Here is a 26,265-nt window from a genome sequence, read left to right as displayed (position 1 = left end):
TAGTCCTCCCTTAACAGTAATTGGGGCTGGAACTGCCATCACTAAGTGACACGGTCGTAAAGTGCAATGTCACGTGACTGTGTTGTTTAGCAACTGCAGTTCCAGCAGTCCCTGGTTACCGTTGTTAAGCAAATCACCACGGGTCTTTAAGTGAGGAATTCATGTCACTGCGACTTCCAACTTTCTGCTGGCTTCCCTGTTGATTTTGCTTGTAGGAAGCCAGCAGAGAAGGTTGCAAATGGCGATCAAATGATTGTGGGATGCTGTGAAGGTTGGAAATCTGGGCTGGTTGCTGAGTGCCTGGATCGCAATCACATGGGGATGCTGTGACAGCTGGAACTTCAAGGACCGGTTGTAAGTGCCACTTGTTCAGTGCTGTTGTAATTTCAAACAGTTGCTGAACGAGTGGCCATTAACTGAGGACCATCTATAGTAAAATGTATGCAGTGTCTCCGGATAAATCCTTAGATAAGCAAAGAAAATTAAAAGCAGGAATTCTGGGCTACTCACCCATGAGCACAGCAAAACCCAGCTGGCAGAGACATGCCACAGTTGGACGCCAGCAAGCATCAAAAACTGAATGTGGGCCACCTGGAAAGAGAATGGCAGATACACACAAATGGACTGGTGCTTCCTTTTTCCCGATTTTGGAAAAGTGATCTGAGAATCTAGAATGTTCTATCATCACTCTTCTTCATTAGTAAGAAAGCAGAAATCCAGCATTGGAGGAGAAAAAGGCAACAAGCAGAGACTGGAAATCCTGCTCAACAAAATATATTTGGTACCTTGGAAGCGTGGCTCTACTCATTAAAGCAGCAAACTATAGTTCTGTCTAATAAATAACTTTTTCCCTTTTAAATTTTAAGGAACTTCAACAGATATCCTCATCAGCTAGTAAAAAATGGAAAATGAAATTAGGGCCATCTTTGATCACATCCTGGAAAAAATGGAAAAGAAGCCAGAAAGCTAGGACTAATTGTCAGGGCACTGTGATTGCTTACTCAGGCCAAAGAGAAGAATGAATGTGACTTACCATGCGGAGAAACAATAAGGGGAAAGGCCTTTTCTCCTTGTTTGTTTTCTTGAGGAATCAGCAATAGGGCTTCAAATGACTGGGCAGCTATAAGAAAGGCCAAAAGTGAGTTTTGAAGATCATCTTTCAAACTTTACTGCCCAACGGAAGTCAGCTTTCTAAGTACATCCCTCCTTTGTTCAGTCTACCAGTTCCTCCTGTTCACGACCCCAAGCATAAGATGTTCTCTTATGTTATGCAGTCTGAACCAAAAACATTTTGCTCCTGAGATAGAAAATCTAAATCCCAATTGTGATAAACAAATGTAACACAAATAACAATCCTGAAAACTATTTTCCTCTCAATTATGGCCAAATTTTTGCCTTGAGGAGGCTGGTGCACTTTTTCTATTGCTAAACAAGGTTAAGTGTCTTCTGAGTCAAGCTTGACTCCTGGTGATTTCATGAAAGTCCATGTAGCTTTCTCAAAAGCAAAACTGAAATGATCTGTCATTCCCCTTTCCCATGATGCTTGTTTTTGACCCAGTCTAGCCTAGAGCCTTCATATTTCCTGGAAGTCTCCCATCCAAGTACTAACCAGGTTTAACTTTACATGGCTTTTGTGACCAGCACTACCACCTATCTGGGAAAATCCCAGCATAGGATGCTTCAAATTGAAAGCCTTCTCAATATGTACCTATAGTATTAAAAGTTGCCTTCAGATCACAATGTATCAAATAAGGTGCTCTTTCTATGGATTCTCAACTTATGTGTGATTTGAATGGATTTACTGATCAACTATAAATTGAAACACTTTGGGTAACAAAAGATGAAACAGCATCTTGTAAAAACCTAGCCCTGAAAGCAAAGTGTATGTGTAAAAGAAGAAAACTCCAGGATACTGTTTTGATTTTCTAGTCTGGCAAGAGCCCTGGAATTTCCTGATGGCTCCCGGGGAAGAACTCAACCCTACTTAGCTTTTTGAGATTAGTTAAGGTTGGCTAAATGTTGCCACCTAGCCAGGTCTATTCCAAATGTTTTGCCAAAGGAATTGATAGTTTTCTTCAAGTCAATTATTAATGCCTTAGAGCTCCTCTATTTTAAGTAGCACCCAACAGAATTCTATGAAATTCCAACTTGTCCCATCCTTAAATCAGGAAATGAAAGGAGAGCAGTATGTCCCTTTCAATGAAGCAGCACAAGGAGATCCTGAGCTAAGAATTCAGATGCGTGTAACACTTTTTTTATCCTCTTCATTCTGATTTGGATTCTTCCAGCACTCAAGAGCATAGTAGCATTGAGTCTGATCTCATCTTTACACCAAAAGCATTTAACTTTATTTTTGGCTAAAGTATGTTACTCTTCTGCATAATTGTCCTTATCATTCCCATAAATCCAGTTGTTACTCTTTACTATGCCAGGGAGTCAAGTCTAGTTCCATCTAGGACCACTAAATGCAAAGCCCACAATAAATTCCAGCCAACTAGGAAAGCAAGTGAGATAGTCGTAAGTCTAGGAGGAAGCTCTGTGGACCTGCTTCCTTACTGTATGGGCTGCCCTCCTCAGACAAAGCAGGATGCACTGTGAGGATTTTCCATTCCATGCCAGGTAGTACAGAAGATTCCTCCACACTGATCCACTGTAGCTCCAGCTCACTCCCTGCAGGAGGAAGCACACCCACCTTCTACAAAGCAGATATAATATGCTGTTACTAGAAGCACTACCTTGAATGATATAGTGTCACACAATCTCTTAGCATTATGTGTGGCTTGAAGGGAGTTAGTTTTGTCCTTGTTTGTGTCAGGATGTGTATTTCCTGCAAATTATAAGAGACTTAGCTCACTAGCTTTCCTCTCAAACATAATGCCTAATTAAGATATCAGACCATTGGTTCGAGGTGGCTTTCAAAGCAGTTTATGCTATTTGCGGTTTTCTGGTTTGAATCTGAACTTAGAAATCACAGTGATGATTGGAGGCCTGCTTCAAAGGAAAAAATGATGACTTAATGAAGCTGAACAAAAGGAAGCAAGCAGCTTAAAATGATGCTTTGCCCACTGCTCAAACTATTGTCTGACTCTTTAATTATGACTAGCACAACTCATGATTTGGAGGCATGTCTGTCATGAACCTCCATTTTGAGAACAAGTTTTCTAGGGCACCAGAGCTTGGGCTGAGATGTATTCAGTTGACTGTATGTTGATGTACATAATGTAAACAAATGAATGTCCAAACTGATTTTTTTAAGGGAAGGAGGATTAGTCCAAACCTTCTAAAGGTTAATTTAGAAAGAAGATAAACATAAAAATTTCTCATGCAAGTATATGGAAAAAAATACAGTAATGATGATAGCTTACCAAAGCCTCTGAATTTATCATGGTTCCATGAAAAATAAGGTAATGGGGAAATGGAAGCTCGAAGCAACCCTTATCTCGACCTGCACAGGAAATTTCTTACCAGACTTGGAGGGCAATTGGGAGATGAACAGCTCACCACTAGCAGATCCTGCTGAACTCCTAGTAGAGTCCAGCTACCTTCTGATGTGCCTAGAACAAAGCATCAAGAATACTATTTCAGATTTATCTTGATTATCTTGATTCATGACCCAATACATGAAAATTCTCATTCAAAGACCATTGTGGGAAGGGAGGTGGGAGAGGAAGTCTGGTTCTGGAGGAAAATACCATAGTCCTGATATTTGCTTCTTTAAAAACAAATGAAAAAGAATCTGATGGACATGTGCTCTAGTCCCAGAGTGGCATTAATATCTATATAGAAAAATGGTACAAAGATTTTAAAAAGCAAAGGTATCAAGGGGGAGGTAACTGTTGGCTTCACTGAAATATTTTTTTAATAAGAACTTTATTAAGTTATAAAAAGCATACCGTTAAAAGAAAACAAGAACTAATAATCAAAGAGAGAAGCAGAAAACAAGAGAGTTAGAAATAAAGAATACAAAAGTGATGAAAAGTAAAGAAAAGGGAAGAAAGGAAAAATTACAAAAAGAATTCCAACTTCTTATTCAGAAGATATAGATAAATCATATAGTGACCTCTTACTCTAAAACTTCATCTTTACATATTTTGTATAACCTGCTATTTTAACTAGTCATCAAATCCATAAATCAAAATTTCATTTTTTTCTGTCTCCTGCAAAAAGTCCAAAAGGGGCTTCCAATTTGTATTAGTCAATGTTTTCTCTCTAAGCAAAGCTGTCAATTTTGCCATCTCAGCTAACTCCATCATCTTCATGATCCATTCTTCCATTGTGGGTAATGTCAAGTCTTTCCAACTTTGAGCATATAAAAGTCTAGCTGCAGTTATCATATATAAAAACAAAGGTCCATGAGCTTTTTCCAATTAAACAATTAAACTGTCCATCAGTCCCAAAAGGAAAATTTCTGGTTTTAACTGTATATTAACCTTCAAGATCTTCTGAATATATGAATTTGGGTCCAAAATCTTTTAGCCTTATTACATGTCCACCAAAGATGATAAAAAGTCCCTTCTTGTTGTTCACATTTCCAACATACGTTTGAATCCCCTTTGTACATTTTGGATAATATTTCTGGTGACAAATACCATCAATACATCATTTTATAGAAATTCTCCTTCAAATTATCACAGTGTAAATTTTAACCCTTTCATCCACATATTTTCCCACTGTTCCATTTTTATATTATGTCCAACATTTTTAGCCCATTTTATCATACAGTCTTTAACTTGTTCATCTTCTGTTTCAAATCTCAACAAAAGCTTATACATTTTAGCAATAAGATGTTCATCATTGGTACATAATTCAGTTTGGCTTCACTGAAATCTTGATTTAGTCAGGGGTAACAAAAAGCAGCAAAAATTTGCCCTCGTTTCAATTGAGCATTACTCCTGGTGGCTTCATGGACTCATCCATGCAGGTTTTCTGACAACAGAGCAAAGGTAATTTGCCATTTCCTTCTTCTGGGAATTTTTTTTTACTTTCTAAACTAGCCTCAGTCCTGGTATTCTCTGGAGGTGTTCCAAGTACTAACTTCCAAGACCCTGATCCTGCTTAGCTTTGGAGCCTAGAGAAGGATAGCTAGGCATTGTAATCTGTTGAAGAGTAGTAATATTTAAGAGGAACCATTTTATGAGTAGAAGAAATGCTGAAGATTTGCTTGCATGCATCATATCCACTGCGGATTGACACATAATTAGAGGATGCAAACTCTGATTCCGCCCCTCAACATCACAAGAACAACAACCAATACTCTAGTATGCCACTCTTGTGTGTTTCAGCTACACAATGTCATTTGCTTGTGATTTGGAATTGCACATTGGATAATCCACTCTGAGTGTTTTAAACACATGGCAGTATACAAATATTTTAAATAAATGAACGAATGAATGAATGAATGGGAAGGAGAGTCTTGAACAAAACCACGGGAGCTATAAACAGTGAGTTATAGCAGCAAATATACTATATTGAAAGCAAACTGTCTCATTATAAGCACAACTTCTTGTTGAGAATGTACCAGGACTCTCTGAAGCAGAGGCTCCAGACTGCAACCATTTTAGCCTAGGCCTTTGCTGGCCAACAGAGCTCTGTGGAATGGACAGATATACCTGCTATAAAGCCCTTCCAATGTAGGTGTCTGTCTCTTTGAAAAAAATCTCACCAAATACAATTTTTGGTGTCTTAAATTCTAAGATTTTAGATTTTAAGATTAGAGACAGTTTGGTGTGGTGGTTAAGGTGTCAGGCTAGAAGCCGGGAGATGGTGAGTTCTAGTCCTACTTAGACACAAGGCAGTCCCTTTCTCTCAGCCCTAGGAAGCAGGCAATAGCAAACCACTTCTGGAAAACCTTGCCAAGAAAACTGCAGGGACTTATCCAGGCAGTCGCCAGAGTCAAAAACTGACTTGAAGGCACACAGAAACACAAAATTATATTGTACCTGAGGTATTATTATATTGTACCTGAGGTAATAGATTTCACACTTCCTGATTTGATATCCACAACCAACAGCTCCTGCAAAAGATGGTAAAAAGACTATGTCTGTGGACTTGGATGCTGAATGTGTGGATGATTTACTGGCGAAAAAGACTTTTCTCGCATTCCCTCTCAACCTAAATTACAAGGCTGGTGGGTTCTCCTGAGATTTACATAGATTTCATATTGAGCTCCAGCCTCTTAGTCCTAGCTTCTCTAATTTCAATAAACAGAAGCTTTCTTCTAAGAATCCTTGTAAGCCGTACAACTCATTGTCTTAGTTGAAAATAATGAATGGATTGCATATTTCTGCAGTTTCATGTAAAACAGTGGCTATAGCACCTTGTAAGTTACAGAAACTCCAGGTTCAAATTTTTGTTGAGTTAGAAAACTCATATTAACTCTCCTTCTGATCTATTTCTTGGAGTTATGCTGCTCCAAGTCCCTCAATCAGAGTGCATATATTAAAATGCTTGCTATAAACCAACTATTCTGCATTACATAAATCTCAAGGTCTTACCACTTCTTTCTCTCTGGCTTTTCGGCAGGGTAGTGCAAGGTGATAACAGTTATAGTCTGTTGTTATTTACTCTGTTCTATAGAGGTCCTGTTGTTAGATCTCTTTTTTCTAAATTAAGTCTTTTCTACTGGCATCAACATACCTTTCTACTCCTCTGAGGAGTACTAAGAAAGATTCTTTGGTTATCAGAGGCCCAGCAATGCATGGACAGTGCTCCCGAGTAAATCCCATAAAAACCTTTAAAGAAAGAAGGAAGACTTTGTTAGAAGGTTGGGAAATTTAGACATTTTTAGATATTTAGACATTTAGATGTTTAAACATTTATCTTTACCAGCTTGTATAACATGAAGTAAAAGCAGGCCCAGCAATATGCCAATATTCCCTTTCCTGTTGGTATGGTTGACCTCACAGTGATTGGCTTCACTTTAGATTATCAAAAGGTTACATTCTTGAGGATGTGACCCTCAACACTTCTCAATATCTCAAGGATGCGTTAACTGCCCTCATGGTTTGTCTCTTCTTGACTGGAAGGCAATTCATGAAAGCAGATAAACTGTCTTGACCTGATAGTCTTTTCCTGCTCAGATGACCCATCACAAAGAAAGATAAACCGTCCTGACCTTGTTTCTTAAGGGATGTAAATCAGGACAGTGCCTGGTGGACAATCAGAGTGATAAAGGATAGTTTACATATGGCTGTTAACACTCAAGGTGATAGAAATTAGTTTACATACAGAAAGGAAGAACCTTAATCAGCATCAGAGAAAGGGGTCCTGGGTAAGGGGAGGAGTATGGATCAAGGTAACTGGCTTTGATTGGATCAGAAAAGTCATGACATCTTAACATGGGTCTGAATGTAACAGAAGGTATATAATGTGCTGTATGGAGGGGGTCCAGCGCAGCCGCCCACCTAACTGCATGCTGTCGTTGCTTCTGTTCTTGGGTGAAGAATAAACCTCCTAACTTCATACAATTCATCAGTGTCTTTACTCCCGGCTCAAAAATGGACCTGGTAAGATAAACCTTTCTTCCAACAACTTTGTGGAGATATTTGGTGCAGTTCAGACAAAAGTCCTACCATTCACCTAAAATATCCCTCTTTTTCAGGCTACAAAAGCAACCCTTAAGTGTCTGTTTGGGTCCACGTGGGAATAAGACAATAAGTAAAATGGAGATATGTGGCTGAACTAAAGTGAAGTGGCAGGGTGATCACAAAAAGTTATTCAAATTTTGCATATATACTTACCAGCTGTGGTAGTTCTAACTATGTCCACCACTGTATATGAGAACTTTGTTTGCCAGTTGAGCTAAGCAGAAGAGAAGATTGTACACTGAGCATTTTTCCTAACTCTTACATTTCAGTATTAGTTTTATAACAGCAGTCAGTGACGACATTCAGTAGATAAAAGAACAAGAAACATTTATTTTATATGCCTTTATATTTTTAGCTTGCTTTTCATTAAAAAGTGAGGTATAACAAAAGTTGCCTAACAATTTCAAGTGACTGAAAATGTCCTGTACTGGCTGGCAAAATTAAGGTATCATAATTTACTTTTCTAGTTATAAGTGATCAATGCCTAAACTATTCTAGGAAGTCAGCCTTTCAGATATGTTAGGACTGTATCTCATATAATTTTCAGTTCGTAGGGCACCACTGCTTCTGAATGAAAACTTTGGGAGTTTTTTATGCTGGAGTCATAAATCATGCCAATTGATAAAGCGACGGTTTTGGCTTAGTGTGCTGAGTGAACCCAGCCTTTTAAACTAATTTATGGCTTGGTAGGATGTTTGAATCCAATCAGTTTTGCCTTATTCAAAAAATCTAATCTTTTGAGGATAAACCCTTATTTGGGAGGGAGACGGTGTTGGGCCACTGAGAAACCCACCTTTTCCCACCTTTGAGAGATGGGATGGAAGCACTGAGAGTTTAGGGGTGGAAACAGCATGCAAGGGCATGATTATTATTTCTGAGTGAAAGGAATTTTGGAAAAGGAAGGATGAACCGACATTCCTTTCACTTGCTGACTCAGTGTTAGTGGACAGGAAATGACAACATATTCTCAGGCACTCACCAACTGTAGCTTCAAGCACTGGCGATGAGACCCAAACACTGATCCCTCCAAGTACAGCAGGTGAGTTTGGTCAGGGCTGAGCCGGGGAGAAGAGATAGCCTGGTAATCTGAGGTCAGTAGTTCTGCAACCAGAATGGGGATGCAAGATTGAGGGCGGAACTATGTCTTAGTGGAACTACATATGTGACAATCAGAAAAGTTATTTAATCTCAATTGGTTGCAACAATTAACTAAAGACTCTCAAGTGATAACACTACCAGAACATGAATTTACTTTAAATTGCTTATAGTTCTGCTGAAAGGTATTGCCTATACTTGCTCTTCCAAAGCTCCTTCTGAGAATGTATTTCCTTATACTTTCAAAATATAAAACATTTCAGCCCAATGGCTGAAGACACTATATAAACTTTGGAATGCCCAACAACTTTGCTTGCTGAAAGTTCAGACATCAGAAAATGACATGCCTCTGGGAATTCTCTGGCTTCCACTCAAAATACAAGAATAGTATTTTGAATAGTATCAGGAATAGTATCCCTACATTGCAGAATTCCAGTATTTGACATGATTTTGGGAGCAATGAAAAGCACAACAAGAAGGCATTATGTTTTTGCCTTTGGAGTTCCACAGCAAGAAAAGTGGTACCTTCTCCTGTTTACACAAGTTATCAGAAGTACAGAACACATGACCTACATTTGTATTCAAGAAGTACAGCCAACTCTGTAAACCCATTTGTTACAGGTTCCAGAAAGCAGAACATTTTCTCTGGACTGTATGTGGTTAAGGGGAGGTTTCAAGTAATCCTTCACTTTTAGGGCACTCAAAGAAAATCTCTGAGATGACTTACCACAGCTATTTTCAGAGAGATCGAAGTGAAATAGAGCTGACCTACAACAGGGAGAGGGGAAGGGTGAAGATTCTCCAGAAGGGAATATGTTTTTCACCACCAACCCACACACCATGCCAACCTTATAGGGAATCGTATATATTGCAATAAGATCCAATGTTCACAATTTTCACTTAAAAGAAAGTGGTATAGCACTAAGGATTTGGAAATCTACAGCCTCTTTTCAATAGGAAATACTCATATTTGCTAATGATAATAGATTCCATGAATCACGTGACCTTAGGGATGATGCTTTATGCAATTTCTTGGAAGTGTGGACAGGCAGCAGGCCTTGTCTATCCTGTTTAAGGAAGGACAGAAACTAAGTTGGGCTTGTCCCTCATTAGGTTCCTTTTAAAACTGTCATTTCCATATATGAGAATTTCAGAAGCAATTACTGATTTCAATATATGTTTTAAACCCTTTCTCAGAATTGAGTGAAAATCTGTTCTTTGAGCTTTTCTAGGGTAATAACTCATGTTGGCCCATCTGAAAATGAGATACAGGTTTAATATGCTCTTGTGAGTCAGTGAGATCTCACTTACCGTCTATTGGAGCAGGCATGTAATCCCAATCTGAATGGCTCATGCCACCAGCCCACAAATATTATTCCCTTGTCACCTGGGGACCACAGGGCCTGGCCAGGGAAGCAAAACCAAAGTATTAGCATGTGATATTTTGAGTGCTAAATGCTGGACTATGCTATGTCCCAGGATCTTCCTCCATAATCTAAAGAATGCCATGCAGGAGATCTGATTCTTCAAAAAGATCATGTACTAGGAGCTGTTCCAACTCTTGGGACTGCTGTTTGATAGTAACCCTCCAATTACTCTTTTCTTCTTGGTTAGAAATGCTTGTAAGCAAATAGCCCTGCAACTACTAAAGGGACTGCAGACTGGAACATTTTCTCCAGGGGATTCCTGCTGCCACTCTGTGCTTGAGCTGAACTTGCACGAAAGGGCAAGACCTCTGAACCCTCCAGCAATGGATTTAAATACTGGCATGATGCCTTTAGAGGTTGAAGAACTGTATGAATACAGTTTAGCTGGAGCACAGTATGAATGTCAAACTAAATACTGAATAATAGTTTTCAAGCAGTGTTTCAAGCTGTTTTCTTGTTTTAAAGGAAATGCAATCGCATGGCTTCAATCATTCAATTTCCTACTAAAAATCTAGCCCAACCTCCTATTTCTTTCCCTTCAGAGGAAATGCTGGAAGAAAACAGAATGAATAACTGATTCCATGTGAGCTTTTTATAATCACGCTACCACGATGCCTCATGAACAGGATTTTACACAATTTCAAACAATGTAGATTTCGACTTGGTTTCATCATTTCTGTGTTTTTTCACTCTTCTTTTCCTTACTACATAACATCTATTAAGGAGTAAAAAACAAAATACTGTAGCACAATGATAGAGTTAAGAATGATCCATCTGGAAGCTACCAGCATAAATGTGGGTGGAGGGTTAATTTGACATCTTGCCCCAAGCAGATTAACCAGCGCACCTATAAGAAGTATTTTTGTCTAGTGCAAAGTCATCCTTGCACACTCACAGCATCTGTTGTGAGGACACTGAATATCACTTGTCAGATTTCCTATTCAAAGGACAGAAGTAATGTATAGAAACTGCACTTGCAAAGAGGCTAACATGTCAAGGGCCATGTTAAAGCTCAACTGGTTAGAACAGTTTCCAAGACCCAGCCTGGCCTCCCCACCCTGAATATATCTCCTTTATATATGTATATGCATCTGCAAACCAAAAAAACAATGTATTACTTCATAAGCAGAGAACTGGGGCCCTGTCTTTCTCTTCTTCCCAATCAAACTTTCAGTGCTGCATTATACTAACCTGTCCAGGGGAGATGTGCTCTGGGATGTCTCCTAGCACCGAAACTTCACTGGTTTCAACATTCAGCACACATAATACAGGGGCACTTTTGTCCCCCAGTGCCTCTCCCCAGTTGTCGTAGTACACAAACTGCTCATCCTAGAATGTAATCAGACAGTTAATTATTTTAGAGAGCTGTGTATCTGCAGTTCTCCATGAGATAGACAAGAAAGACTGAACATGAATGACAGGCTTTTTTCCTAGGGCTTGCTACATGCATCACACTAGTAAGACTGAGTAGTGGTCAGATGACCTACTCTTATACATTTTCATTCCTTGCAATCTAAACTTTGCAAACTATTTTCTAGGAACCCTAATACTTTACGCAAGAAAATACAATGATAAATTTTGTACAATCCTTCTTGAGCTTATATTTGCCTACAAGTACATGGAGAAATTCACCATGCATTGGGCCAAAAATAAGCATTTCTAATGTCCTGGTGACAGTAACTAATGCCTTGATCACTACTTGGTTGGACTAATCTAACAAACTCCATGTGAGGTTGGCTTTGGAGATGACTTGGAAGCTGCAGCTGGTAAAAAAAATGCAGTGGTTATATTGTTGGCAGGACAATCTATCTGTTGAGCCATGTCTATTTTGAAGTAGCTGCATTGGTTACCAGTAGACTCTGGGGCCCAATTCAAAGTTGTAGTTGTTACCTTTGAAGCCTTGTATGACAGAGCACTAGGATACATCAGACAAGACCTTGCCAGAATTGAACCTGCCTGTCTCTTTCAAGTGCTCTGGAAGGCTTCACCCCTTGAGACATAAATAAGTATGGATGGCATGGCAGGCCTTTTCCATGGGTATCCCCATTCTTTGGAACATTCTTCCTCTAGAAATAACAGTGGTTCCTACCCTTCTTGAATTTTGCAAGCAGGTAAAATCTATCTGTTCAAACCAGCCTTTGCCTCAAGCTGATTGTTGGGGTGTCTAGCATAGGCATTTGCAATTATGTGATTATGACTGTTTATTTTATAACATCACTGTATTATTACTATCATTATCATTATCATCATCATCATCTGAGTAGTCTTGTTATTCTTTTAATTAGAATATTGGGGTGTTATATAAGGATAGAAGAATGGATGGATGGATGGATAGGAAAAAGAAGAATGGCCCTTAGATTACAACAGCCCAATCTGCACGAGATATACTGTGCAAGGACATCCATAGATAGATGGATGGATGGATGGATGGATGGATGGATGGATGGATGGATGGATGGATGGAATCTGGCATTGAAAATAGATTTCTTAGTTGCAGGATCCATTTCTAATGCCAAGGCTGAACGTTATGCAGAATAACAATACCTCTGTATAGATCCAGTATATTTTCCCCACTGTAGAATAGCTGTACAATCAGTGTACAGAAAGCCAGTGTGTTATAGAAATTAAGCTGTTGGACTAGGAGAGGGGAGTCCCAGGTTCTAGCCCACCATCAGCCATGGAAGCTTGCTGGGCAACTTTTGGCCAGTTGCTCTCTCTCTCAGCCCAACATACCTCCTAGTGTTGCTGCTGTAGAGACAAACAGGAGGGGAGAGCACTATCTATGCTGGCTTGAGTTCCTGTACAAAAGGCGGGATATAAATGAATGAATGACTGAACAAATGAATGATAAACAATACAGTCTATTGTCATCAGTCTGGAATGGAGGAGGAAGATGATCAGGCAGAGTTGCCTGACTCACTTATCTCTGATTATGTGCCATCAAGTCAGTAACAACTCTTACTGACCGCACAGATGGATTTTCTCCAATCTAATTTTCTGTATTGTATTGTATTGTATTGTATTGTATTGTATTGTATTGTATTGTATTGTATTGTATTGTATTGTATTGTATTGTATTATTACAATACTTTTCTCTAATCCACACTGATTATCTATTGCATCATTCAGCCACTGTTGTGGTAATACATCATTAAATAGACTGGTTTTCTATCACCACAACAATGGATAAATGATACCAGAAATCATTAAATGGCCTTAATGTCTTTCAATTGAATACCTTACTATTGTCTCTGTAAGAGAGAGAGAGGACTTATGTAATCATTATTTATGTGTAAAGGCTGATGGGGTATTACAGCACAACATGCTGTTGCTTAGAAATGGAACCTCAGAACTTTGCTAGCATGAAGTACATAAATTGGGTTCCATGAATAACAATTTATTCAAAATAATGTATATCCTAAATTAAATAGAAACTAAAGTTTCATGAACAAAATTTAACAGAGAATTCCATTAGGGAAGCAGCTTGTTAATTTTGTGAATTCTTTTTTCATTTAGTACACAACATATTTTTCTTCAGTTTGTTTTGCTTTGAGAAATGAGCAATCCAATTCATTTGACTTGCCATACAACTTTAAGATATAAGCAGGATGAGTACTGTAAGATACTTGACATAGTTCAGTTATTTGAATAAGTAAAAAGAAAGGAAAACCTTTATGGCTTTTTTTATTTACCTCCTCTCCTTCAGTGAACCCCTCTTGAGTGAAAAATGGTTGTTTTGGAGAGCGCCTTCTCTCTGCAACATACACAATCTGAGTTTCTGAGCTGGACCAGGCAAAGCATCGAAACTGCTCTGGTGGTAGAAGGACAGAAATAGGAAACAACATCTGTAGGTAGAGTACAAGTTTGCAGGATCACTTGACCAAAAGAAAAAAAACCTAGCAGGGACTTACATACTGACTGTAAACTGTAGGTAACAAATTGCCTAAATTGATATATTTTCTAAAAGCACTAAAGGGAATGAAAATTTGAGTCCTAGTTCACATGTCATACCTAAATCCTAATGTGGTTTGTTTAGTTTGCACTTAGCTGTATCCACCCATTGTGGGTTGTGAATCAAGGATTATACTTTAACACAATGCATAAACCTAGCCAGTAAAATGAGTAAGCAAACTATGGCTTACCATACTGTGTGAACTTTTATTGTAACTCCCTTCACAATTCTTTAATTGAGAAGTATGGTAGAAACATCACTCAGTATACTTATCAAAATAACAGGAGAGGATCCAAATGATCATTTTGCTATGTTTATTGATGTAATGAGTTACCAGACCTTAAGTTTTTGGGGGCCAACAGCCCAGAATAACGGTTTCAGAAATATATATATATAGGTTACAAGCATTTAAAATGGAATATGTGCACTATACAGTTCAGAAGGCAATTACATAGGCAGTTACTTATCAATAAGGGTGAAGATAAGAAATTAGGTGAGATCACTATATTTTTAATGACTAGATACTACAACAAAATTTGTTCATCTCATTTCTTTGTTATAGTAAGAACTGTTGTGATAAGAGTATGCTTTGATTGTCACTTGTCCTTGAGGTGTCAGGTCTCCCTGGAACTTCCACCTACATCAAAAGGGGCCCCTCTTTTGCTGTGCTTAGCACTACTTTACAGAACTCTAAGCACTTAAGGTTGCTTTGATGCTAAAGCATGCTATGAAAGCAAGTAATCACTTATGGCCCATGGATTTTTCTAAGGTTGCATTTTACTGCAAGTGGATCTCCTTTATACACTAGAAATTTCTTCCACCGAAGCAGTATATAAATGTTTTAAATAAAGCAAATAAATAAAACATGTGAATACCACACAGCAGTTCCTACTATCCTTAAATTATTATGGCTGCTTCACTTAATTCTAATATAGTGTTGGTAAAGACAAAAAAGGGTAGCCAAAGTTGCAAACTACCATGTGCTTATTTGACTATTGTACTGTCTGTTGTACTGTGGGCTTTATAAGAAAATAAATTTCTGCTTCAACAGCAGACTATTTGGTGCAAATGTTTCATGCTTGTCACATTTTAAAGGACTCAGGATTTTGTTAACTGAAAAGTAGCATGCTCAGCAAACCAGAGAAGAAATCTGAAGTAGCATAGCTTGGGTTTTGAGGTCTTACATGGTGCTCATTAATATGACTGTGGCCTCATTAGTGCTTTGTACAGAACACTTTTGCAGTCAGAAATATCAGGAAGAGTTCAGGAGGAAAGAGGAAAAATGGTGATGATTTATAAAAAAAACCTGAGTCTAGAGAGGTCCAGTGCAGAACCTGACCAGCTCATAAAGCACATTCCTGATGCCAGAGACTTGAGACAATCTAATTTATAGTCTACTGGAGTTAGATTATTTCCATATTAGAGTTTTTCTTCAGAAATTCTTTGTAGAAGAATCTAGGAAATGATAATGTAATATCACTTTCCTATCTTTTTTGCATTATTCTCCTATCTTCTTCTAAGCTCTAGTTTATAACATTAAAGCTGTAAATATATTCATAGTGCCAGCCTATCATGTGTGGACTAAAATGCTGTTGAGATTTCTCTTTAACTAGACATTTCCTCATCCCTTTCTTTAGAAGCAGCTTCTGCTTCTCAACTATTACTGCTTTATTTCTTTCACACCAGCCATAATAATATTGAATACATTCTTTCTGTAGCTACAGGAAGAGGAAAGCCTTTAGTTTTTACAAAAGACTTATCGATAAATTAATTGGCTTACCATATGAAAATTGGTGTTTAATGGGGGACTGGAATGGAGGAATTTGTCTACAAAAGGACAAAACCTCTGAGAAAGATATTAAATATTTGGAATTGAGCAGCAGAAGTCAGAAGTTGAACTATGTACAAATGATAAACATGTAATTGATAAAATGTATACACTTTTATCAAAATTTGAAACAGAAGAGGAACAAGTGAAAGACTGTATGATAAAATGGGCTAAGAATTTTGGACACAATATACTGATGGAACTATGGGAAAATATGTGGTTAAAAGGATTGAAATTTACATTATGTTATAATCTAAAAGACAATTTTTATAAAATGATGCACCGTTGGTATATGACTCCAGAAAAATTGTCTAGAATATGTAAAGGTATTTCAAATTTATGTTGGAAATGTGGAGAATATGAAGGGTCATTTTATCATGCCTGGCAGACTTGTAAAAAAGCCAGAAATGTTTGGGTTCAAATACATATAACGATACAAAGAATTTTAAAGGTCAACATTCAATTGAAACCAGAACTTTTCATGCTGGTATATTAATTAAATTAAATTATTATATAAATTTAATTAACTAACCTAAATTATATTATATTAATTAAATTAAAAACAATTAAAAACAATTTAATTAATGTTTTATGTATTTATATATATTTATATTTTTAATGTTTGTTGTGAATCGCCTACCTCAGTATACAAGTTTCTACTATAGGTTTATATTGTAATATAGGTATTACAGGATTATTGTGAGGAATTGGCTACCACATACATGAACAACCAGTTTTTTATTCCACTTGTTATTTGGAGCAGTGCTAAACAGTGTGTTATTAATCTCTCAAGCCAGTTCATGTGATCATCTCCATTTTGCTTCAGATATGTAATATGAATGGCAATGTTTGTGAACAAGGTGTACCTCAGGGAGATCAACAGGCAAAATTATACTTCAGATATTTTTTACCCTTTGACATTAGGTTTCAATAACGCAAGCCTAGGACACATAGAGGTTTATGAGGCTTTCCTTCATGGCCCAAGAAATATGATGCCGTTGGACCAAGTACTATGAAAACGTGGCACAGTGCATCAAGCAGGTTCATATCAGCAACCTTTCTCTAACCTAAATTAGTTATCATACCTGAGGGACCACCTATCTTCAATTGTTTCTGCCCACCTGCTACATTCTGGCACAGTGGGCACACTCCGGGTCTCTTCTGTTAAATGTTGTCATCTTAGGGACTAAGGGGTTCCAAAAAGCTCTTCAGAACTGGCTTTGGTCTCAGGTCTGGGATTAATGGGTGTGTGGGGCTCCGGGTGTGGTTTGTTATTGTTATGGTTGTTTCAATCCGGGCGGCCCGTGGTGTTGTAGGTTTTTAACTGTTTTTATCGTTTTTGTATTGATACTGGAGTGGGCGGCTAAAACAAATGCAAATAAATAAATAAATAAATAAATAAATAAGTAAGTAAGTAAGTAAGTAAGTAAGGCTAGAGAGGGGCACAGGATTGAGTTTCAATCCTATGTACATTTATCTGGACAAAGTTCTATTAAATTTACTTCACTTGATGTATTTATATGCAAGTATGTATATATAATTATACTTTAAGACTAATTTAAAGCAACACTAATAGCCTAGACCAGGAGTCCCCAAACTCTTCAGCTCATTGACCCCTTCATGAAGTTTCAGATTGTTCATTGACCCCCCCAAACATTTATTATATGAAAATAATTTAATGAATACTACTTTAACTAATAGTACTACAACTAATAACAACAAACACCTTGGGAAGGACTCAATAGGTGGATAAAAATACCAAATCCAGTCTAAATATCTGGCTATGTATCCAACAATAATAATAGATAAACGAGGCCAGTAACAACACACAGCTGATAGACAACTCAAGGGTGCTCTTGCTGGTGGCTGACCATCCAACCCTGGGTAACCGGGTTGCCATTAGGCACCTCACCATCAGAACTAGGGACTGACATGGAGCTCTATAGGGACCCCAAAAGATTGACCCCAATCAACTTTCCATCATTTATCAACCACCTACTGACTTCCAGACATTTAATGATCCCGTTTTGATCCCCAGCCATTTATCAACCCCCTGGATAGTCCCATCAATTCCTGGGAGTCAATACTGACCACTTTGGGGATCCCTGGCCTAGATCTATACTTGCTTGTTCAAAAATTTAACCTCCATGATCAGGAAGACTTGTGTCTCACAAAATACAGTACTGTAGCTGGATTAATACAGCTAACTTGACAAAGCAGCAGGAGAGTATGGGTCACATTCATAACAGGATTTCACCCAGAATTTGCCACCAAGATTTCAAAGCCTGCAATCTCCAGGCTGCAATAGCCAGCAAAGCTCTTTACAAAACCCACCGCTGCAGAAAAGGCAAGGAAGAGGAAAGTACATAACATTGGACAGCTAGGACAACTTCATTCTGGCACTGGGAAAAGGATGTTAGTAGGAAGAAAGAGCATGACCAAGTGCTATGCTGGTAGAGTGCAGAGCTCACAGGGCTGAGGAAGCATCAGTGCTAAGCCTGCAGAGAGCAGCATGCGGCCAAGCCTACTGTTACTGCCCTTACCATCTGTGTACACTTTGCCATGTTTATCCAGCGCTGTGAGATTGACATTTCTTACCCTCCCACTGTTGCTCCAAACCTGCTGGGACACAGAAATCAGTACAGGGCAAAATCTGCCACCACACACTGAGGCCAAATCCACAGGCTCATCAGAATTCCTCCTCCTGGTTCCACTGCTGTGACCGAAAAAGCTGGGAGTGATGAGGGGCTCCAAGAAAATGAACGGTGACAGTGAAGCACACAGAGCTACTTGTAATTCATTTCCCTATTAAGATCTGTAACTCTAGGTCTCCTTGGTAGAACAATTACCATTCATGGTGGGACAAGCATGACTCATATGCCCAGTACATTACTGCAAAGGACCAGTTTCCATATATATTTGACCCTAGCTATGCAAACTCCTTACAGATTTCTTAGATCAAAGCCCAGCACCTACTCTATAAGGTTTCATTCAACAAATATTTTATTTGTCCTTATTGAACCTCCTGATCAGTATCCATAGTATCCAGTATAATAGTCAGAACTTGATACTATAGACTTGCCATTTAATAAGGAAGGAGCTTGATAACACCTTTTCTTTAACATGAAAGGAAAGGTGTTCATGTTAAAGAAAAGGTGATATCAAGCTCCTTCCTTGTTAAATGACAAGGCCATAGTATCCAGTTCTGACTATTATAAAAGCAAGGATGCAGCAACATTATCCCTGCTATACCTATATAGCTCAGTTGCAGCATGCAACATTTTCAGTGCTGTCCCTGCTCTTTGGAGGTAGGAAGAAACAGCCGCAGATAGCACATACTTTGCTGTCATGCGCATACAACTTTACCTCTAGAACCTCCTGTTTCTGCCCCATTTCCAAGTAACAGGTGAGGATAGCTTTATACTTCCCAGTAGGAGACATTCTAGTCAGCAGCCTGTAGTACAAGAGAAAAGAGGGAGCAGCATAAACAAAAGAGCCAACTTGGAGGCAGTTTACTAGAGAAACACAGAGGTAAGCTTATTCTTTTCTACATACTTTAGGGATCCTCAGGGAAGAGAATTCATGGCTGATGCCTATACAATCCTATGACCCCCCACTGTCTCTGGCTGAAGGATTTCAGGCAGCTGGGAAAGGCCTTTGCTGTGAACTTGATGAAGTGGTACCTGTTGTAGTCAGCAGGAATTGGGCTGGTACAACATGAAACTAAGTGTGTATGCAGCTGATGGCAGGGAGAAATAAGACCTCACCTCACTACTTTGAACTCTATTGCCTATCTTTATGGTTAAGGAAAGCTAACTATCCTTACTCCAATAACTATTCTACTATGCCTGGATAAGTACAAACTAAGCAGTGGCCAGGGTATTTGAAGGACTACCTTACTCCCACTGTTTCTAAATATCCTATCAGGTCAGGTAGGGAGAGCATGCTCTGGGTATTTTTAATCTTTGCCAGTCAACCAGAGTGGCATTTGTGAGATAGGCGGCCATATACATTGATTTAAATAAATAAATAAAATAAAATAAGCTGGGCCAGAACTTCTAAAACATGATAAAGGTATGAGGGAAAGTAGATGTCGTACATACTGATTGTGAATCTCAGCTGGCACACCAACAGGAGTAACTGAGACAACTGCTCTGCCATCAATGTGCAGGATATATTGGCGACTGAAGAGCAGTTGTTGATGGCGCTCCAGATCTGGTTGGTACCACTCTGCAGAAAAGGAGGAAGCTGAGTGAGAAAGCTTATGCTTGCCCAATTCCCTGGTATATAATATTGCTGTCTTTGCAGTGACTAAATAGATAGTTGGGAAAGGATGGAGAAGTACATCATCCTAAAAAAAAAAAGGGGGGGAGAAATTGGCAGGAAAAAAATCTATGCTAAAGCTAACATAAAAGGCAGCAATTTACATCTAAATATTTTGCTTAGATAGGTCATTTAACTTTTACAAGTCTATGGCAATTCCATGACATATTATGTTACTTTCCCATTTACATTTGATTATTTAATGTTTTTATACTTTAAAATTTCCTGAGTTCAAATATATTAAAAATCCGATACGATTAATTGATGATGTGCCATCAAGTTAGTGTTAACACAGTGACCACATTGATAGATTTTCTCCAGAAGGTACTGTCCCCAACAGGTCTTCCAATGGTGCACCCAATGCCACTATAATTCCACCCATCCACCTTGCTGCTGGTCATCCTCTTCTCATTTTTTCTTCCACCTTTCTCAGCATTATATACTTCTTCAGAGAGCTAGATCTTCACATAATGTGTCTGAAGTAGGCTAATTTGAGCCTGGTCATTTTTGCCCAGAGTGAGAATTCTGGGTTGATTGGTTTGATGATCCATTTGTTCGTTTGCTTGGCTATCCATGGTATTCTCAGGAGTCTTCTTTAATACTAAGGTTCAAAAGTATCAATATTCTTTCTATCCTGATTCTTCAAAGTCCAACTTTCATTTCCATACAGTATCACAGGAAAAACCATTGCCTACACTATTTTAATCTTCATAGGTAACTTTTCCAAGGCCTTCAGTGCTACCAAATACTAGTCTGCAGCATATTTCTTGATTGCTGATTCCTTTACTGTTGATAGTTGATCCTGAAAGCAGAATCCACCTACTACTTCAATATCTTCATTGTCAATTCTAAGGCTGGTTGTTGTACCTGTTGTCATTAGTTTGGTCTTTTTTATATTTAATCTTTGCCCCGTTTTTTCACTGTGCTCCTTATCTTTCATTACAAGAGCTTACAGATCATTTGCATTTTCAGCTATCAGAGTAGAGATATCAGCATGGTGCAGGTTATTAATATTTCCTCTTATTTTAAAACAATACTCATCTTCTTCCAATCCAGCTTCCTTCAATATATATATCACCATATAAGTTAAATAAATAAGGAGAGAGTATACTGACTTATCTCACTTCTATGCTAATCCTGACCCAGTCTGTTTTGTCATATTCTGTCTGTATGGTAGCTTCCTGATCTGTGTATAGGTTTCACATGAGCAAAAAGAAATGTTCTTGGATTTCCATTTTTGTAAGCTCTTTCTACAACTTGACATGACTGACACAAAGATCTTTTCATAACGAATGATACAATTATCGTATCATAAAATTTTAGATGGAAATTTTTTCATTAAATGTCAAGCAAAAAAAGTCTAGAGGAAAAAAAATAAAATTCTTCATGCAGTAACAGATGAGGTTATCATCCTTCACCCACAGCTTTACTTTATGTACTTTAAATGCAGAACTGACTCTGAGAGTGTCAAAATGTGACATTGTAAATGTCCACAAAAGGAAAAAGAGAGGGTGATGGGAAAAATACAAGGATAAGCAGAACAGAAAAAACAAATGCAGAGCAGCAAAACAGGTATCTAAAAGAAGTGGTGAGCTCCCTGCGCAACTCCAGTGCAAATATTTCGGATTTGATTTGAAGTTATTTTGTGGAGCTCCATTCCTCAACCTTTTTTTCTCATTAGGGTCTGTGTTCATGAAAAAGTAACAAGGCCTGCTAATATGTTGTTTTGTAACATTTATTTATCATATTTATATAGCCACCCACCTCACACAAGGTGACTCATACCACGAGATTCCACACTGCTATTAATATTTATTTCTCACTGTGGCATTATATATAGTCTCTTCACCATATGCGAAAGGAGCAGCCAATTACTTCTCTTTCAACATATGCAACAATTTTTTTTTTAATTAGACACCATACCTTGATTTGGAAATAACTGCAAACTTGAGATGTGTGGGTTGGCTCGTTGTTATTCTTATACTGTAAGGTCAGCTGTTTGCACTGCACATAATTACAATGTATGTGTGAGTTTCTGCAAGACTGGGCCAATTCCTCATTTTCTAAAAAAAAGACCACAAGGTCCCAAATGGAGAAAGTTTTTATTTCATTTATATTTCTACATCATTTTTCCACAAGCAGATCACATAAATATAACACACAGCAACATATGAAGGGCACTCTTTTCTCTTTTGATATCACTCATACCTCCAATGAAAGAGAGAACTGAGGTGGGTCAGGCCAGTAATACTGTTCGTATGAGCTGCTAGGTCAATTGCTCTTGTAGTTTTGGTTGTGTAGAAATTCAGATAAGAAGCTATACTGCTCCATATTTAACAAGCTTTGATCTGAAGTCTAAAGCTCAACTTCTGTAAAGTCCAGAGCATTTAGTTTTAAACCCCTACTTGAGGAACTGAACAGTAAAGTGATTATATGTAATCAAGTCATTTTCGACTCCTAGCGATCACATAGATAGATCTTCTCCATAACGATCTATCCCTAACCTGGTCTTTCAAGTCTCCCAACAATGCACTCATTGCCACTGTAACTGAGTCTACCCACCTTGCTGCTGGTCGTCCCTTCTCCTCTTTCCTTCCATCTTTCCAGAGAGCTGGGTGTCTTTGCATAATGTGTCTGAAGTAGGAAAATTTGAGCTTGGTCATTTGTGCCTCGAGTGAGAACTCTGGGTTGATTTGTTTGACCCATCAGTTTGTTTTCTGGGCTGGCACAGTATTCTCAGGAGTCTTCTCCAACACCAAAGCTCAAAGGCGTCAATACTTTTCCTATCCTGCTTCTTCAAAGTCCAGCTTTCGCTTCCATAGAGTGTCACAGGGAATACCAGGGCTTACACAGTTCTGATCTTTGTATAGACACATTTTGGCATTTGAATATCTTTTCCAAGGCCTTCATGGCTGCTCTACTGCTAGTCTGTGATGTATTTCTTAACTGCTTGTTCCTTTATTGTTGATGGTTGATCCTAAAAGGCAGAAGCTATCCACCACTTTGATATCTTCATTGTCAGTTCTAAGGCTGGTTGTTCTCTGTTGTCATTAGTTTGGTCTTTATATTTAATTTTAGTCCCATTTTTTCACTGGTTTCTTTGACTTTTAGTACTAGGGCTTACAGATCTTTTACATTTTCAGCTATCAGGGTGAACAATAAAGTGGATCTGACAAAACAAAATTAACACTCAAGAGACATGCACACACTTTATTTTCCCATTCAAAACTTGTGCCCACGATTTCCCCCCCAAGATTCAATCATCCTCAGTCATAAGGTGTGGAAGGCACAGCCTGGGGAAAGTTCCTCCAGAGACTAGTTGCCTATTCATCAGTCGGGCCTTGTGCCAGCCCATCTCCCCGTCCGTTTGCCAAATTCTAAAAGTACCTCAAACTCCTTACCTCGTCCGTGGGTAGTTCAAAAAAGCTGGCAAACTGAGGGAACCTGAGAGCAACCCCGCTCCCTTCCCAGCGTAAACTACTCTAAGGGTCCCGGACCAGCGGAGCAAGAAAGAGGGGCTCTAAGTGAACTGGCTCACCCGTGTAGAGGGGCAGGCACTTGGCGCCACAGCGGGCAGCAACCTCGGCTCCGACGCCGGCATAAGTCACCGACGGAAAGCGGCTCAGTTCCTGGTACAGGGCCCCGATTCGTCCTAAGCCCCCTGGCAGCTGGGGAGAGAACAAGCAAGTGACCAAGGGCAGCAGCGACGTGCGCCAGGAGTTAGGGGCAGCTACTCAGGAGCTGCTTCCCCGTTTCTTCGTCCCCACCCGGGGACGCAGCGGGGCCAGGTCTCCCTCCCACTCCCCCCCTTCAAAGTCATCCTACCGCTTCTCTTGCGCGTTCCGAGTTGCAAGCCATAAGGCCCCTTTTCTCCCCCCACCCCAAAGCCCGTCCAAGCTCTGGGAGAGCAAGCGCCGGCGATCCAGGCGGGTCCGCCCAGCTCCAGAAGGGCCAACGCTGCAGTACAACAGCGGGCACGAGGTGGGGGAGGGCCGCAGTGATTGGCTCCGCCAGCTGGCAAAGGCGGGACCGGCTCTACCTCGCCCGCCTTCCTTGCAGCCTGCGGGCGGAGCGCGAGTTCGGCACCGCAGCCTGCGGCCCCTCAGAAGCCAGCGCGTTGCTTTCCCCTCCGCCGTTCCTTCTGCCGCAGGCGTCCAACCTAAATGACCAAGCGCGGATATTTTGCTTCCCGGGGTCGTTCACACAATCCACCCACCGCTTATCAAAACAGCAAAACGTGGGAATGGGCGGAGGAAGAGATGCCCGTCTTGACAGGCGAAGGGAAGGCGGAGAGGAGAGAGCGGCTAGTATGTCTTTCCGTGTGTCCTGCGAACCTGAGAAGCTGGAGTGGAATGAGTTAACTACGGGGGCGGAGACGGGGCGCGGCGCGAGCACGCGATGTGATTTTTGAGATATTCAAAAAAATAAAATAGGCGTGCTTTAAAAAAAAAAAAAACGCCCCTAGGAGTAGGACCACCGTAAACTGACGAAAAACCACTAGTTATTCTACTAGGTAGGCTGAGGCTGATTTTTTGGCTTTTCCTCTTTGAATTAATTTTCATGCCAGCTGCTTACAGAGGTATCCATTTCAGTTCAGCCAGTTACAAGAACCAGACACCATTATCAGTATAACCTTTTTTTCTCTTTGTCTTTTTCACCTATTTGCCCTTTCATGTTGTGTCTTCCCGGGCAAAGATTCTTTGACTTGATTCATCTGTAAAGCACTCTTGAAACTGTTTTGACAAAAAAGGAGGAACTACTTTCAACAAACATGGAAGCTAGAGGCTAAGTTCTTCTTAGGTAGAATATAACCTGCTTACATTCTTATTATGGAGAACTGGACATCCACAATCCCATGTTGGGTTCATTACTTGATCAGTGGAAGCCTTGCATATCTATCTGCATTTAAGTATGCATTATATGTGCTATGTGTATGTATGTACAAACGACACACACACCTGAATTCTCCCAGCTAAGTTGCCCACACCAACACACCCGTGCGCATCCTCTTCAACTCATTCCCTTTTACCAGAAAAGTAAACAGAGTCCAGGAAATATCCAGCCCTGGAAGCAAGTGGCAAGGGTCAAGCAGTTACTTCAATAAAAATGTCAATGAAATTTCATTTACAGCACATTCTTACAATCCATGCCCTGTAATAAATTACTCAGGGCAGCATTGCTGAAAACAAAAAATAAACCAGTGCAGTGTGAAACAACACAGTACAGGAGATTCAAGTCCTTGTTCAAATCACTGGCCTTTGGTAAATCAGAAACTACCCTACGAGGCAGTATATTTTAATGTAATTATTCCTTCAGATGGAAAAAATGACAACATTTTATAAATAGAATAAATAACATGTTATTTTCTCAATTAACTTCCTTTAAATAATTCTTTCACTATGCACAAAGATGTGTGATGTCCTATTTCACATGAGAAAAAATAACATGCATATTCAGAAACAAATCTGTGTTAAAAAGGCTTATTACTAGGTATTAGTGCATAGGATTGCAGTGACAGCAATCTCTAAGGCTGGCAGTGGATTTGTCTTCTTTCCTAGGCAATGCTTAATGCTGTGACTTATTACCATGGCTATTAAAGTTCACTGTCAAATAGATTCAGAGAATCGGATTTGGAAGGGAGCAAAGTGGTCATCTAGTCCAACCTGCTGCTGAGTCCTGGATCTACAACAGCACGCGTGACAGAGAGCTTCCAACTACTACTTAAGACCCCTAGTGAAGGAGAACTTCCCACTGGCGGACAGCTCATACCATCAAGAAGTTGTTCCTGATGTCTAGCCTGAACCCGCTTCATTGTAGTTTTAACCCTTGGTTCTGGTCCTGCCCTCTGGAGTAACAGAGTGTAAATCGATTCCCTTGTCCGAGAGACAGCCCTTCAGATATCTGAAGTCTGTTATATATCTTCCCTTATTATATCTTCGCTTAGTTGTCTCTCTGTAGGGTAAATGTGGGCTTAGTTTCCAGATCCTTCACCATCTTGGTAGCCCTCCTCTGGACTTGTTTCTACTTGTCACTATGCCGTTTGAATTATGGTGC

The 26,265-nt window shown here is 39.4% G+C and overlaps 1 protein-coding gene across 7 annotated transcripts in view; it reads right to left on the bottom strand.

Moving 5' to 3' along the window:
* Nucleotides 1–24,626, bottom strand: part of LOC103063154 (acylamino-acid-releasing enzyme-like) — a 35,059-nt gene extending 10,433 nt beyond the window's left edge. For 2 of the 7 annotated variants that reach the window (XR_015794836.1, XR_003084711.2), the window contains exons 1-17: nucleotides 24,037–24,626; nucleotides 23,750–23,879; nucleotides 19,992–20,118; nucleotides 19,255–19,342; nucleotides 18,432–18,507; nucleotides 13,801–13,919; nucleotides 11,300–11,437; nucleotides 9,993–10,084; nucleotides 9,409–9,449; nucleotides 8,566–8,687; nucleotides 7,740–7,800; nucleotides 6,637–6,731; nucleotides 5,962–6,013; nucleotides 3,466–3,554; nucleotides 2,557–2,695; nucleotides 1,034–1,120; nucleotides 511–591 (exon numbers count right to left, since the gene is read on the bottom strand). Coding sequence is in view for 5 of the 7 variants with exons in the window: in XM_025166622.2 (XP_025022390.1) it covers nucleotides 511–591; nucleotides 1,034–1,120; nucleotides 2,557–2,695; nucleotides 3,466–3,554; nucleotides 5,962–6,013; nucleotides 6,637–6,731; nucleotides 7,740–7,800; nucleotides 8,566–8,687; nucleotides 9,409–9,449; nucleotides 9,993–10,084; nucleotides 11,300–11,437; nucleotides 13,801–13,919; nucleotides 18,432–18,507; nucleotides 19,255–19,342; nucleotides 19,992–20,118; nucleotides 23,750–23,879; nucleotides 24,037–24,069 (1,570 nt within the window). In the remaining 2 variants the exon portion in view is untranslated. Of the gene's footprint in view, nucleotides 1–510; nucleotides 592–1,033; nucleotides 1,121–2,556; nucleotides 2,696–3,465; nucleotides 3,555–5,961; nucleotides 6,014–6,636; nucleotides 6,732–7,739; nucleotides 7,801–8,565; nucleotides 8,688–9,408; nucleotides 9,450–9,992; nucleotides 10,085–11,299; nucleotides 11,438–13,800; nucleotides 13,920–18,431; nucleotides 18,508–19,254; nucleotides 19,343–19,987; nucleotides 20,119–23,749; nucleotides 23,880–24,036 lie in introns of all 7 variants that reach the window. The other 5 variants (XM_025166630.2, XM_025166622.2, XM_007420674.4 and 2 more) reach the window with 5 other exon arrangements.
* Between the last annotated feature and the right edge of the window lie 1,639 nt (nucleotides 24,627–26,265).

This window comes from Python bivittatus, unplaced genomic scaffold (assembly GCF_059951505.1).
Source record: "Python bivittatus isolate LINGU-HERP-01145 unplaced genomic scaffold, Pbiv_v1 ctg000080_np1212, whole genome shotgun sequence".
Taxonomy (NCBI): Eukaryota; Metazoa; Chordata; class Lepidosauria; order Squamata; family Pythonidae; genus Python; species Python bivittatus.
The sequence above is the reverse complement of the archived record's forward strand: the minus strand, read 5'-3'. Positions and strand labels throughout refer to the sequence as shown.